The sequence below is a fragment of the Falco punctatus genome (genome assembly GCF_963210335.1).
Source record: "Falco punctatus genome assembly, chromosome: 3".
NCBI classification, from domain to species: Eukaryota; Metazoa; Chordata; class Aves; order Falconiformes; family Falconidae; genus Falco; species Falco punctatus.
Genome location: NC_137582.1, coordinates 75,157,117 through 75,173,652, shown reverse-complemented (window position 1 = coordinate 75,173,652; position 16,536 = coordinate 75,157,117). Strand labels below are relative to the sequence as shown.

Genomic DNA, 16,536 nt, shown 5'->3' with positions numbered 1-16,536 from the left:
ATGGTGTATTCAATCCTTCCAGCCTTCACTGGCAACATTCCAACTTCTCCGTTTTTCCAGCAACAGCCAACGTTCAGCAGGTTAGAAAACAAGAATTACCAAAAATTACAAAGTGCTTCATGCAATTGCAGTCTGCAGGTACACTTCAGTCGCCCAAGAACTGGGAGCTGTTCACAGAAATGCTGCTAGAAACCGCTCAGCTGATGCCTTACAAGTTACACCTTGGCACTAAAGCACACCAAGTTCAAGTTTTCAAAGTTTTCTGCAAAACTGCCCCTTGGTTCCTCTGAGAGAAAAGACAGTCTAGGAATTAAACACAGAACATGCCACAAAAAAGGCTGCAGAAGTTCCAACGATATTAGCTATTAAGATTATATACTGTTTATGGTATATTTTGGAGGAAGTAGCTGGAGTAGAATTATCTTGTTTCCTCCAATAAAACAACAGTATGACATTCTTACAATTTTAGCTTTAGGAAAAAAGTTACTGGCACATTTTCGCAAAATTCAGCATCTCAGTCTTGTCTAAAGCTACTGCATTTCTAGTTCTTAAATATGGAACTATACATTCAAAATAAAGGCACTGATTATATACATAACAGCATATTCAAACAATTACAAATACAAGATTTCTGATCACTTTATTTAGACACATTTTGTGTTTTCCCTGTCAGTTTTGACAGATGGGTGAAAGAGCATAAGCTGTCTTGCATTCCATTTTCATAATTGTACAGTAAACCACCACAGAATACAAGCTAGAGAAGCATTTAGTCAACGTATTCCATTAATTGATAGCGACAATACTATTGTGATTTGCTTGTGCTATGCTTATGTACACTAACCCCCTCCCAGAGAGGGCTGCTAGTTAAACATAAATCACTAGTATGAGCGAATAGCAGGTGGGACAGTTGAGCAGTCTTCTTCATTCAACGTTCTGTCGATCACAGGTCTGTATTTCAGGGTAACCTAAAGTAAAAGGTAACAAAGAACTTTAATACAAACAAAACTTTTGTATCTAAACAAGACAGCCTAGCTAACCAGAATGATCAAATAGCTGAATTACTTCATTGATGTTACATTAATTTCTCCATTATTCTTTTCCTTCCGTAGAAAAATGGAAAAAAAACCCACAACACAAGAAACATTTAAGTTCCACCAAGTTACCACTGACTGAGTTCCTTAAATGCAAAGCCTGACCAGAAGTAGTATCAGAAGACCAGTACTTGAAAAAGGCCTTTTTGACAAAAATAAAGTTATGGCTAAGGTTGCTAGCTCCTAGTTCTTTAAGTTAGGAAAGTCTTGAAGATAGAGAACCCAATGTATCAGTCAGGAGACTGAACTGAGTCACCCTATCTTCCTGTCCTCAGCAGCTATTCACGAAGAAGTGTTCTCACTTGTCCCCAAACTAGATTCAAGGAAGCTGGAAATGGAGAAGAGGAAACAAAAAGGATTCAAAGAATGGGATAAAATACACAACACTCAAGATTTTTATAGGGTCTGACTTCAGTTCTATCTTTGAAATACCATAAAAACTTTGTGCTAAACACCAACAACAGGTTCTACAATCATCAGAGGAGAAGAAAAAGCTTTGAACTAGCCTGATAGCAAGGGGAAAAACAATTCCAACTCAAATCAGTCACTTCCCAAAGATCAGCAGCAACTTCTCCCAGTTACGCCTGCTGCTCAACAACAGAATAAACATTCAATTTTTTGCTCTGGGTACACTGAACTATATGAAGTACCTCAGACAGCGACAATCATTTGCAGTATTGTCATAATATCAAGAGCAGTCTATGACACCAGCTGTCTGTTGACAGTGAGAAAGACTCTCAAGCATCAGGCTCAACGTACCTTCCCAGACTGTATATCCACATATGAAAGGGTGTGCTTTCTCCAGTGCTCTTCAAATGGCTTCCGCTGTTGGCCTTGGAGTGGCTTAGAATAGTCAAACTCATCTATCCGTAACTAAGGAAAAATTAGGTTAGTGTAGACCAAAAATTACATCTGCAACTCACTTTACAACCACATTATTAGTTGTGTTCTAATTACAGCTGTAACACAATGTGTTTCCTAATAGCCAGCAAGTTTTATCTTAACACTGCCTACGTCAAATTTTAAATACTGAGGCTTAGCAAGGACTTTAAGGTAATGCTCCCTGCATAGGACAACTATTCCACTTGAAGTCCTGTTTACGTATTCATGACCTTATTATTACTATAGTCCTAGTTTAGACCTCTTTAATCAGATACACACATGGAACTCTTCTCTCAAGACTGTTATGCAATGTTGTATGTATTGATCATTTTATATATAACAAAAGAGGACAGAGCAGATGGGACCCCAAACAAATACTACACTAATCTTAACTCAAGATTCTGAAGGCTATACTCTGAAGAAATTAAAACTTTTAAGTAATCCATCTGAGGACACATAACAAGGAAATTCAATCCTACATCCATGTCACAGAAAATATTTATACCTTATAGTCCTCTCTGGCATGAGCACCCCGGGATTCTTTGCGAGCCTCCGCACCATAAATGGTTTGTAGAGCACAAAGCATCAGGTTTTGCAGTTCAAGGGTCTCCACCAAGTCAGTGTTCCACACAATACCTAGTAAAATATTAAAACACTATGGAAGTTGTTCTACAAACAAATTATTCCTCAATTTACTTCTGTCCTATTGCTGAAACTTAGATGCGAACTAGCCAATACTCTACCCTACCGCACTCACAGTACTCTGCAATACTGAATCCCTATTGCCTGCAACGCTCAGTAAGAATTCCTATACCCCAAAAATCATAACGAATCTTAGACAAATTCAGTAGTTCTACCAGATGTCTCTGTTGCATGTGTACTACTGAGATAAAATTACACCATAGATTCTCACCTGCTTTATGTTATAGCTACAATTCAGTCACCATACCTTGTTTCAGATTACAAGATCTGGGCTAGATGGTAGCTCTTTAAGTAGATCCTTAGCAGATCCTTTTCAACCCACCCTGAGAGAGAAAACCAAACCTGCTAGTTATACAAGGTAGTTCTTCATTTAAGTATCTCCAAGGTGGACCCAAGTTCACCTGCATGAATGTATCTTCTTTTTGATCCCTACACTCTTAAGCTACTGTAACACTTTTCTTGATGCTTGGTGACAGCTGTCCCAGAAAGCCAGCTCTACCTTCAGCATTAAGATACATCCAATAGCAGTAGTTGGAGAGAAATAAACAATGCAAGTAGAAAAAAGGTACATAATCAGTTGTACTTAATTAACCAAGTTCTCCTAAGATACGCTGCAAAGCACGGCAATATCTGTGTGCAGTGCTATCTGCTCAGCTAAAGAACAAGAACTGAGTGCTCAGCCTATGAATAGTCTGGCTGCCTTTTTGCAACTCCCTGGCCTTTTCAGAAGATACTGACAAAGTTTATCTTGGTATATGAACAACTTTGGATTATGTTCTGAGAGAACAGCAGTTAGTACCTTATACAGTTAAATCTGATTTCAGTCTCTGCGTCTTTGAAAGAGTATGCTAGCAAAAAGTGACCAGTAAGACCAAGTACTTTGCAAATTACAATGTTTAGTCGGGCTCTAAAAAATATTTTGAGAGATTCAAAATGGTCAGTCTTTAGCCAAAGTTTAAAAAGATTTACAGAAGAAAAAAGAAAGAAAAAAAAAACCCAAATCACAACACTTTCTCAGCAAGTACTCTGGCCAAGATGTATTCTTTGCTATCAAATTACCTCTGTCAAATGTCTTTAGATGAGCCAGCTCACTATAAATTTGGCTAAGTTTTTCACAGCCTTCTTGGAGTACAGAACCAGTACGAAATACAGCAGCATGGTTTTGCATTGCCTGCAAGACAGTAAAACAAAATCAGTTTCACGTACTGCATATGCGTAACATCCAATGTAACTTCATTAGTTCCAGCAGAGCTTGATGTAGAGCTGTTTTGACTTCAAATAAGTTTGCAGCCTGAGGAAAAAACCTGCTCACCTCAAACAGAGAAAATCCCACTCTATTATACAGTAGGTAAACTACCCAAGAGGAATAACCACGACAGGAAAAAGAAACTAATGAAACTGGTACAGCCTTTGCTGAGCAGTCTTCTCACGCTGCTTTTACTTCTGCAAGGCAAATCTTGAAGTGTACTTCACAAAGTGACCAAAACCCCTGTTGCTTTCAGCTTCTCTCACCTTACACTTGAGAGCTTCACCAGGCTTACCTTCTGCATGTTAAGTCGCACTTCTGAAGTTCTTATGGTTCCATTAGCAAATCTTAATTTGTCAAGATTAGCAACTGACTCTTCACCAGCATTTGGTTTAATGGAGGGAACTGGCTCTCCTAGTAAGAAAGTTTCAGTAAGTTTAGTAGGTTGGGCTTGGTTTTGGTTTCTGGCACGTTCATAGACTAGCAACTAGTAAAAGTCAGACTTGACTAAAACAATCAGTTTTCTTCCTCTGACTTACAGGTTAACTATAAAACTTCCCTGAACTCCCACCAATAGTATCCATACACTTAAATATTACAGAGTTCTTAATGGAATATATGACTCTCATTCTTTCCTGTGACAGTTCTCAGGAAACTTAATAGGTCTGGCTAAATTCTACTGTTAATTCCTTAAAAACAGTACTTGATGCAAATTCTTCTAAACTATGGAATAAGCCTGTGCCTTCCTACCACTTTCTCCTGTACTTTTGCTGCTTCCTCAGCTCCAGACCTCCTGCCCTTTCTTGGATCTGTTAAGGGACCGGTTGATAAGCTTGGCAGTTACGTGTGAGCTCTGCATCTTACCTCTAATACTGGAACCCATCTGTTATCGGATAACAAATCAAACACAACATCTTACCAGCACACCGCATCTCACTTGTAACTTCACATTCAGACTAATGAAAACCCTCCTGCAACTTCAAACTCAAAGAAGCCACAGAAAGATCCAAATATATGTTTGCACAAAGCCAGAGCCAACAGGCAACTGCTAGATCTAAACTGATTCCATCAGGAACCATCACTCTGTGCACTTTGTGTAGGCAGACTGAAAAAACAGTCTTATTAATTTGGACATTAAGCAATGAGAAAATAGATTACTACTATAAACTTCAGCTGCACTGGCAATATAACTGCCCCTTACAGTATTTTGTCAGGGGGTTGGGTGGGGTTGTTTTGTTTTCTCAGCTCAGTAATTGTTCTGAACCAGATTATTTAAAAATAATATTCAGCAGTGATGATCTACATAGATATTAAAATCCTAACGTCTCATTCTATATATCACTTATCACTCACATTTGCAGTTTACCTTATAAATCAACAAGGTGGCAGCAAATTCCACCATACACACATGTGAAGTGTAAGACAGACTACCTTTTGAATGTAGAAAATGCATGCAGGATGTAGAGAAGTAAGTCTCCATATTCAATATTCTGTTTTGTCAGTTTGTGAAAAGTCTCAACTGTTTTTGTCAATAGCATTGACCTAATTCTAGTTTTAAAAAGTTTTAAACTCACAAAGCAAATGTTAATATCGAACATTTGCATAGCAAAGAACATGCCTATAAAAAGCATAAACACAGATTTCTGCCTTTTCTAATGAATAAGAGTCTATGTCTAGCATTCTGAATTTGAATCGGGTAGCAACTCTTTGTTGAGTGGAAATTAAATCATAAAGGCAAGTGTCTCTGAAAAAGTGAGACTTACCAGGCTTGCATGTCTCTGCAATAGTAAGGGCACAAGCACGACCAAAAACCACTAAATCCAGAAGTGAGTTTGCTCCAAGTCGATTTGCGCCATGGACAGATGCAGAGGCTGCTTCCCCACAAGCATATAAACCAGGTACGACTTTATCCTCACCATTCACATGTGTAATGACCTATAATTTCAGACAGTCAATTAATACTCATTTCTTAAACAGTTTATAATATTGCAAACCTCTATCTGCCAAGACCATGTGCATGTAAGGATGACACAAAGCAATTTAAAGTTTTCTCCAACTCTAAACCCATGAATACATTACTTCTATAAGGGTAAGTAGTAATACTGCATAAATACAGATGGCCTTAAAACATAAGATTTCTTTAGCTATGCTTATGAGGAGTACATGGCTCTGTTTCATCACAACTTGCACCAAGTCAAAAAAGCACAGGGAGAAAGTCTGAACTGGGCACATTTTTAAGGCAAAATTTTACGTTAAGAAAAATAACAAGTATGATATACTGAAAAATACAGCTGACACCATTACATTGACTTTAACTATTATGAGTTAGAGGAATCTGCTTCAGTGTAGAGATTACGAGGCACAGAGAGTTAATATACATTGAGTTATAGACTTAGTAGAGCCCTGGTTTGATCTTTGTTCAACTATTTTATCCTAAACTTGATATAACAGAATTGTTGTCAGACACGATAGTGACTTCATTTTAGAATTTTCTTGGAACTCCCATCTCCAGATGGACTGGAACATGGTTTTCAAGTTATTAAAAAAAAAAAAAAAAAAAAAAAACAGACTGTGTGCTTTAAGTACTCTGAAATCATTAATTTAATATTATTATTGTTATTCATCATCCTCACATTTATAAAAATCATCATTAATGCTTTTATATCTGGAAAATGTTTTCCTATTATTATGATAAAGAAATACGAGAAGTTACGTATATTACTTACCTGTCCTTTGTAGTTAGTAGGAATACCTCCCATATTATAATGCACAGTAGGCAGAACAGGAATAGGCTCTTTAGTGACATCAACTCCAGCAAATATCATAGCTGTTTCCGAAATTCCTGGGAGACGCGTTGCTAGCTGCTGTGGTGGTAGGTGGTGCAACTGCAAGTATACATGGTCTTTTTCAGGACCACAACCCCTACCAAAAAAAACCAACCAATCCACCAGTTGAAATACGTAACTGGAATTCTGCAAACACTAGTAATATTTCTGACCCAATTTATTTCATTTGTCAGGAAAAAAACCCTATTTTTTTCAAAAGTTATCTGACAAAAATGACCATCTAGTATATTGAAAAGACTGCTGAAGCTGGCAGCATTTAAGCTTATTTTTCACCTCCCACCTTTCTTTTCACAATAATTCACAGTATTTAAGACTTTAAACCACACTATCTCTGCAGAAATATGTAAAAATCAAAGAGTTAGTCAAGAGAACAGAGCACTAAGTTACCTCCATTGTTTGCAGTATGAGCTTATACATTAAAGCTTCTTTGAGCAACTGTCTAAATGCACCAAATTCAGACAGGAGGCTCCTAACATCTTGTGTTCCCTCAGTATCATTAGAAATTTACAAGGAAAATTTCTGCCCTGCATGCTGAATTCAGCTAACAGTTATTAAAGCTCACTCCCATGAATTATCAGGTGTTTATCAAATGAACTATTGCACTGTACACAGTCTAGTATAAATTATTTATTCTGCAACTTCATTAAGAGTATTTAACTAACCTTCCTTCACGGATTTCTATGGTCATAGAACGAGACACTACATCCCTGGAAGCCAGATCCTTAGCAACAGGTGCGTATCTCTCCATAAATCTTTCCCCTTGACTGTTAATTAGAATACCTCCCTCTCCACGACATCCTTCCGTTATAAGGCAGCCAGCCCCATAGATACCTGCCAAGAAAGAAAATACCATCAAATGAGATAATTATCTAGACAGCTTCAGAATGATCAGAATTAAACAAACAAGGTCATCTTAAAATAATGCAAATCAGTCACAGAGGTGGATTTTATTCCACCTTAATCATACCACTAGGAACTGCCCTCCAGGACTGCTTAGAAACAAGTCTTGTTATTCCTTTCACTCTTTCCAAAAGGCAAGCAAGTTGATTTGGAACACCCACAATATCTAAAAATATTAGAACTGGAAGAGATCTGCACCCATCAGTAAGTCAGGAGAATTTTACAAAGACTATGTGGACCTTCAGCAATTACTTCGTTCAAGAGTTTGAAGTAAGCCAGAAGCTGATTATCTCAAGGCTAGTTTGCTTATTTTTGTTCCCACTTCTGCTATGTTAAGGCAGTACGGGATGGCTTCAAGTTGTGTGGAATGTCCAAGCTTACTCAGTTTTCCTTTAGAGAAGGAAGGCCTACCTATTAGCCTTTAAGCACTGGTCATCATGGAAAACAAAAATGCTAACCAACTCATGCACTTGATCCTTATGTTAAAAGCTACAGATTTATCACACAAGCAGTGAAGCTTCTTTGACTGGAAAAACCTTAGTTAAGTCAAATTAACATTGGATCTCTGTGATAACATTGTAAAATTAAGTGGACAATTGAAAAATTTTCATCGCTCATCACAAGTTAATACTAAGGGTTTAATTACCTAAATTAAAGAAGTTTTTTAGTTTGTGACCATTGTTCACAGCTTAGATACTGATCCTGTGCTATAAAACCAGAGTCCTAAATATATAGCTTTAGTTCAACTACCCCACTTCCACAAAAGTCATTCCCTAACATTTCCAACTATCCCATTGCTCCTGTATCTAATGTCAAACTCTTTAATGTTTTAAAGACAAAAGGAAACATAAATTTTAAGAGGCGAAGTGGTTTCAGCTTGGAATTCATAAAACCTGTTAGTGTAAAGACAGCACCTCAAAACAGTTAACTAATGGTCTTTAAATTAGAACAGCTGAGATTTCTCAAATTATAAGTACTACTCTCAGATTTATATTCACCTGCAGTTGCAGACAAGTCTGAACATCTGTCACAGGCAAATAATGAAGTGCTGCAGAAAAGTGCAAACTGACTCGAGTGGATTTTAAAACAATAAAAAAAATCAGTTCAACTCATTAAAAATAATGTTGTGTTATTTAATATTCTGTACCTGTAGGGTGAAACTGTACAAATTCCAAGTCCTGGCATGGAAGACCAGCTCGTGTAACCATAGCAGTGCCATCACCCGTACTAGTATGAGCAGATGTACAACTGAAGTAAGTGCGGCCGTACCCACTATGGAACACAAAAGTTAACAGAATTAGCAAGGAAGGGATGATGATGATGATGATAAACACATCACTGTCATATACCACTCAACTATGCTGTTTCCACAACAGTGGAAATAGACCAGAGCATTAATAAGCAAAATGCGCAAGTTTTGCCATGTCCTGTACCAAGTCAAACCAAAATAAAACAAAATAGGTATTGCCCCTTTTATGCTCAACCACATTTGAAAAACAGCTGGTGACAGAGGATGCAAGAAAGAGAGTAACAATTCCAAAGCAGCATAGTTAAGTTAGTATGAGAAGCCTTTTTGCCTGAAAAAATTACTCCAGAAAGTTCTCTCAATTCAATACCTTAAGACTTCTTTCAAACTATTACCAACAGTTTTATCAAAAATAGCTTATAACAGTGATTTATATCCTCAGTATGGCCCCAATTTTATATTCTTAGGTTTCAAAACTTAGTTGTCTAAAATCAGGTATTAAACATGAATTCTTAGGCCTAAAAACAACTCGATTCACTTTGAATGTTATTGAGAACCGCCAATACTCCCAATTTCAGGAAAAAGTCTCAGAAGAAATATCAATTTACATATTGTATACACCTCAAAATACACAAGTATGAAAACAGCCCTGGCTTTAATCAAGCCAAATCATGAAGGCAACCAAACAAAGTATTTTTTCTTTGACAGATATGCTATAGATATTTTGCATACTGAAACAGATAGAAGACAGCCATGAGCAGCAAAAGACTAATGCATATAGTATTCTAACATATACAAACTTTTGCAACCAAGTAATGCTAAGTTAGACTCATCTTTTGGTAATTTCATCCTGCAACAATTAGACTACAATGTTGGTATCTTATTGTAACAGATTCTCCAGAATTTTGAAAATGGCTGTTTCCTACAGGACACTCAGAACCTTACAGATATACACACGTTGGTAGCATTGCAACATTGCTTTACGCAGGACATTTTAAAAATCTAAGACCATTTGGATATATTCTTACATATTCCAACTTTGAATTCTAGAACAATGACAAAGTTAAACCTCATACTAAATTTATACTTGATCACAAAATTAGTATGTGCCTTCTTTCAGAGGGAAAGACTGATTTTAGTTATGTTGCTTTTGATCAAAGGAGGGGGGTGAACATATAAATTGTGTTTCTCATGTCAACACGTCATCCCCATAGACTTCCAACTAGTAGCATGCTCAAGTTTCTGTCCATCACAAGCATTACATTACCCCGTGGCAATGACAGTGTTCTTTGCTCTAAAACGATGTATAGTGCCATCTTCTATGCAAAGGGCAATAACACCACGACATTCTCCATTCTCCATAAGGAGGTCCAAGGCAAAATATTCAACAAAGTAGCTTGTATCGTATCTTAGGGACTGGAGAAAAACAGAAGAAAGAACTTTTAAGAAAAATCCAGAAACCAAAGTAAACTCTCTTCAAAACTGTCAAAGGAGATGGACTGTATCAAGATAAAAACCACCCCCATCAACTTTCAGGGAAGCCAGTTTCCTCACAGATCATTAAAATTCACTAATAAATCCATTCTAGCTTAAAGAGACACAAGTTACCTTACACTTAATTCTGGGGAGTCATAGCTAGTCAGCAAGACCTGTTTTTTTTTTTTTTTTTTATACATTTGTCAACACTTTAGTCAGCTACGGTACTTGATACATGTACAAGCATGTTTTACTTAACCTCTCACACAGAAGCAGAATACATCTCCAGGAGCCTAGTATACAGCAGAAACAGCAGGCATCAAGTCAAACATTCTTCCATGCCCTCAAGGATCAGACCAATGTTTGGCAGCACTAAGCATTTGCATTGCAACAGCGTATATATGTGAACCTGAAGGAGAGCAATTAGCTAGCTACTATGTAAATAAAAAAACCATTAGCTACTAGGTACTTCATTTCAGGTTTCAAGTAGCTTACTACCAATTTAAAAGAATCCATTCTTTCTTCAATTATAGTTTGTAGAATTGGTTGGAAAGATGCTAAAGCACTAGTCACTTACTTGCCATACAGCAAGCTCAGAAATGCACAGTAGGCCTTCACGCATTTACAACTCTAGTTTCTCCCTGTTCAAAGATGAGTGAAAGAAAACTGCCTTGTTCCTCTTTTCAGAGTTTCCCAATGCTGCTGTGTCAGATTTTTTGAAAAAAAAAGGGGGGGGGGGGGGGGGTTACATAAATTCTTTTTGTGTCTAGTTAACAGACACAAAGATATTAACAGTGGAAAAACTACTCCAGAGCACAAAGCTAACAGTGCATACTAATAAACACCCATTGTCTTCCCAAGAGCCATTATATTTACAATCTTTCAATTTATTCTGTTTCTGTGTACTCCTGATAAAGAACAAGCATCACCTAGACTACACCCTTATACAATACCTCAGGAAGGAAGGAAATCCAGAACTGTTATCAGTCGTTCCCCTGGACTCCTCATTCATATGTTAAAACGCCAAAATACAAAATGTGTACCTGTTGTTTGGTTGAGTGTTTGGGGTTTTTTTCTGTGGGGTGGTGGTTTTCCTCTCCCCCCCTCCCTCAAACTCCAGGGGGGGGAAGAAAAAAAATCATCATTAATTGCAAATAAAAATCCAAAGCAAGTTTACCTCACAGCTACTTACCCTGCCATACAGAGTATGTAACAGTGAGTGTCCTGTCCTGTCTGCAACACAACAGCATCTGTGAGCCTGTCCTCCTTTTCCAAACTGAAGACTCTGTCCACCAAATGCACGCTGATAGATTTTTCCTTCTTCAGTTCTGCTGAACGGCATCCCATAATTTTCCAGCTGTTGAACCCAAATACAAGCATTAGAAATTCTTCTGCATAACAATCCAACAAGTTATTTTACTATCTTCCCAGTAAGAAGATCTCTTTGGAAACTAGCCCGTGTTATAAACACTTACACCTGACATCAATTCCAGTGAGCCTCACCTCTATCACCGCAGCCGGGGCTTGCTCAGTCATGTAGTGTATGGCATCCTGGTCACCCAGCCAATCAGACCCTTTCACTGTGTCATAGAAATGCCACCTCCAGTTATCGTCTTCCATGTTTCCCAAAGCAGCGTTGATCCCTCCCTGAAAGTGAAAATCCATTTTCCTGGAATTATACTACTAAAGTACAGTTTTAATAGGTTTTCCTCATTTCTGTTGAAAATCACATACCATTTATTTTATGCCTCTGTGCAAGAAATACAGTAAAGTCAGATTTAACATGGCTATGAAAAACCCATGCAATTTATCAGTTTCACAATGGCTCTTCTGTTTTGTGTAACACAATGAATTCCAAAGTTACACCGAATGCAGTGAAAAAGCACTGAATAGAATCTAAACATATAGTGCCCTCCAAAATAGTTTTGACTAGATATGCAATATTTATAAAGGAAGACTGGCCTTGAAACATGATGATCATGTGCATATCCAAACCAGCTTTTGAACAGCATGCATTTTTTAAACATTTGTTCTACTTCATTTCTCACCTGTGCAGCAACAGTATGAGATCTGGTGGGAAACAGCTTTGTAACACATGCTGTATTAAATCCAGCTTCTGACAAACCAAATGCAGCCCGCAGACCTGCTCCTCCTGCACCCACAACAACTGCATCGAATTCATGGTCCACTACTGGATATTGTGTAGAAATCTGGAGAAATAAATCTGTTGGTTATGATCACAAACATTTCAAGCTAGGTCAAACTTAATTTTCATGGAGACATAAGCAGCATAGGTTTAACATTCTTAAGAGACTCTTGCAGCAAATGCTGCGTCTGTTACCTACTCTCTTATGTAGAAACTATCGTTACAGTTGGACTCCATGATCTTTCATTACAGCTGGACTCCATGATCTTGAAGGTCCTTTCTAATCTAAATGATTCTATGATTAAAAACCCCCATGCAGTCAAGCAACTTAATCTCCTACATACTTGAATACAACATTGCACTAAAAGCCTGGTTCTTTCATGTCTCTCAAGCATGAAGTATATTATCTAGTGTTACTTAAGATACAAAAAAGTACAAACATACCGAATCAGAAACCTTCGTAGAAGCATTTTTCTTTCCATAGACTGTGAAGTGTAAATTACGTGCAAGAGTCTGGCATGCCGCTGGCCACTATGGAAAGAGGTCAAGACAACTACTGTAGAACAAATATTTCCACAAAGGAGACTCAGCATTCTCAGCCACCCTACAATTATAACAAACCTTTACTTCCCACTGATACCAGATATATAAGAATATTGTATCAACATATTTCAGAGCTACATGCAATGATGTTCTGGCTTTCCTATATTCATACCCAGGGGAATAAAAATAAATAATAATAATTAAAAAAAAGACAAAAAAATTTTGACTGGATGAGAGAATGGCCTAACAGACTATTATTTACTTCACTAGCACTAACTAGTCTCTCAGACCTATCTGAGGCTGCACTGACAGAAGAATATGTTTGCAATTGATGCTGTAGTAGTCTTGCATATTTTTTTCATAAGTAAACAAAGATGAAGACAGCTTTATGGGAACCACAGGAATTAATGAAAAATGCCTCTCATGTCAAGCAATCCTCAGAAACTGAATTACTTCAGGTGGTCAAGACTTATGAAGATAAAATTAGGTGGTAGGAAAATCTGTTCCAGCTCATCATTGCTTTGCAAGTCAAGAGATATTTCTCTTGTTCTCATTCTCTATTAATTAGTGACCAACTTAGAACCATTTATTAATCCCTAAATGAAGCACAATGGCACAGTTTTCCTGTTCTGTAAAGTTATTTCCTCTTCCCTGGCATGTTCAAAACCAAAACAAAAAAACCCAGCACCCAAACCTACCCAGTATCCAGTCCTTGCTCTGGCAGGTTAAAACAATCAGAATTTTAGTCTCCGCCATATAAATCTCCAATGTCTTAGAACCTGGTATTCCTTCTTCACCCCAATCAGAAAAATACACCTAATTCCACATGTATGATTGCTGAGAGCAGCAACACAAAGTCATCCTAGTGACACACGCAGTGACATCAGCAGTGCCTGACTTGAAATACATCCTGAAATGCGCTGGAGAGATACTTGCCTTTTCCAGCAACTGTTATATCCATGCTTTGATCATCCTATAATGTGCTAACAAACAGGCGTTCCCTCCCTACCACTTCTAAATGCCTCCTATCTCTTGCCCCATCCCTGAAGTGAACTACAGTACACTTTCCTCAACCTATCTTTGTAATTTCTCATACTACTTTCTCCAAATTATCTTCTTGCATAACAGTGAACCTAATGCGTCATCGTATTTGCTAACACACTTCTGGGTTTTACAGCCATCCTTAAATAAGATCAGTCTTAACACCTATTCATAAAGGAGTTCCACTAGTACCCTCCTCCAGGCATTACTCTCCCCCTTCCACCCTACAGTGTTACCACACTTTGGGGCAGTTCCACACCCATCTTCACTCCCGTATTAACCACCGTTCATTAGGATTTCCCATACAGAATCAGCTCAGATACCTCACTGACAGCCAGATGAAATCTAGGTACCACATGCAATTTATCTGCAAAACAGCATTCCAACAATCACAGCTCAAGCTAAAATAGTGTCCCCTCTAGCCAAATTGCTTCCACAGGCCTGAGTGCAACTGAAGTTAGGCTAGCAAAACTCTAATTGACATGGCAGGCGACACTACACACTTTAAACATAGTGGCCATGCATTCTCTAGCACATACCTGCCACTGCTCATTTCCAAAATGTTGTTCCAGCAACAATACACTTTTTTACTGCAACAAATTATTTCTCGTAGGTGAGCAACAATACATTTGGTTATTACATAAAGCAATTCAAAGAAAATCTTTACTGTATGTAAAGACAGCACACAACAAGCAGGTTTGTATCTACTTAGTATTGCTCAAAGAAAGTGTAAATGACTGAGGGGAAAAAACACTACCAAAAAAAACAAAACCCAAGAGCTATAAACTGTGGTTATGCCCTAAAGCCCCAAAAGAAATTGACCTACTTTTTTCCTCCCCTCAGATTAAACAATCTGCTGCTGCAATCTCCAGTCAGAATTCTACCACAATGCTGTGCAACTAATTTCAGTCTAAAAAAACTTATTTTCCAAAGGCGCTATAAAAAGTTATCAAATATATTTTGCATCACAGGACTCTGGAAATAATCTAAAAAAAAACAAACCCACACCACCTCACTGTTTAGCAGATTGTTTTTCTTTTAATATCTAAGCTTCCACGTAACAGTTTCCGGAACAGCTATTCCCATCCACACAGGCTTTTTTGTTAAAGCTATGCGGAAGAATTTCTGCTGCCACTAAATTTTGTTCAGAATGAGTCCGAACAAAAGTCCACAAAGCAGAAAAAATGTTACACTAGATTTGAGAAAACACTGATCACACTAATCCGGAACTGTTGTGCTACCAGGAACATCACAGCCCTCAAGAAATTTAAGGTCCAGTCAGGGCTTGTTCACTGCCATCTACAACATGATGGCACTTTAAGCCTTTCTCCCTCTCAATAGTTCATCTTTTCTGTGCTTGCTTTGTAAGACAGGGACAACTACAGCTGCATTTACAGGGTCCTTTTTCCACACGTTTATCGTTTGTAATCCCAAACTCATTATGGACACAATGGACCATACGGACCGCGAGAACAGTGGAAAGAAACTGAAACTCCCCCTTCACCAGGGAAAAATCCAAGCCTTCAGTAAGGACTGCTTACAGATCAGCTAAAACAACACTTTCACACATTTAAGACGCACATGCTGGAAGCAGCTGCTAGCCAGATGTGAGCCACATGCAGACATAACACCAGCTTCACACGCAGGTCCACAAGGAGCCAACTTTCTGCCCCGACGCCGGGGCTGCAAGGCGCTCCACCTGCCTGGCCCCAGCACTGCCGCCACCCGCTGCCGCCCTCCGCCCCTCAGGGAGCCCGCTCACGGCCTGAGGCTACGGCGCTGGCTTCCCGCGGCCCGGCCGTGCCCACAGCCCGTTACCGCCCAGCTGCCTGCCCCGGGGCCCAGCAGCAGGGCCGGCCCCGTTTCCAAAAAAGAACCGGAGGCACCGAGCCTGCCGAGGGGGCTCTCGGCCCCGCACGGCGCAGCTGCCGCTGCCCAGCCGCGGCTCCCTGCGCCAGGCGGGTGCTCGCCACCAAGGTCACCGGGGAGACAGCGAGTACGGGCCGCAGCACGCCGCGCCGCGGGGCAGGGCGGGCCGGGAAGGGGCCAGGCGCGTTCCCCCGCCGCGGCCCCGGGGGGGCAGGAGACGCGCGGGGGTCCCCGGCCCCTCTCCCTCCCCAACGGGCGTCTCCGCACCAGCCCCGCGGCCTGGCCCTTTCCCCTCCGCCGGGGCGCCGGCGGCCGGGCAGGGCAGCGCGGAGCGGGCCGAGAGCAGCCACTCACCGCCCGCACCGCCGGCCGCAGCCAGCGCTTCGCCAAGCTCCGCGAAGCCGCTACCGCCACCGCCATTTCGCACGGACCCCGAGGCGCAGACAAGGGCGCACGCGCGAGAGCGCCGCTACCAGCACCACTACCCCGAGGCTCGGCGGGAGAGACCAAGTGTGTCGGAAGGGGGGAGCCACGGCCTGAGCGCGTGC

The 16,536-nt window shown here is 39.7% G+C and overlaps 1 protein-coding gene across 1 annotated transcript; it reads right to left on the bottom strand.

Moving 5' to 3' along the window:
- Nucleotides 1-621: 621 nt before the first annotated feature.
- On the bottom strand, nucleotides 622-16,500 carry SDHA (succinate dehydrogenase complex flavoprotein subunit A). Its single transcript, XM_080378151.1, has 15 exons — nucleotides 16,343-16,500; nucleotides 12,980-13,066; nucleotides 12,438-12,599; nucleotides 11,893-12,036; nucleotides 11,582-11,746; nucleotides 10,181-10,329; nucleotides 8,815-8,939; nucleotides 7,430-7,598; nucleotides 6,648-6,843; nucleotides 5,685-5,856; nucleotides 4,217-4,335; nucleotides 3,735-3,846; nucleotides 2,479-2,609; nucleotides 1,851-1,964; nucleotides 622-965 (listed from the first exon to the last, which is right to left on the bottom strand). The coding sequence occupies exons 1-15, from the start codon at nucleotides 16,406-16,408 to the stop codon at nucleotides 879-881; spliced, it is 1,998 nt and encodes a 665-aa protein (XP_080234277.1). The 5' UTR covers nucleotides 16,409-16,500; the 3' UTR covers nucleotides 622-878.
- Between the last annotated feature and the right edge of the window lie 36 nt (nucleotides 16,501-16,536).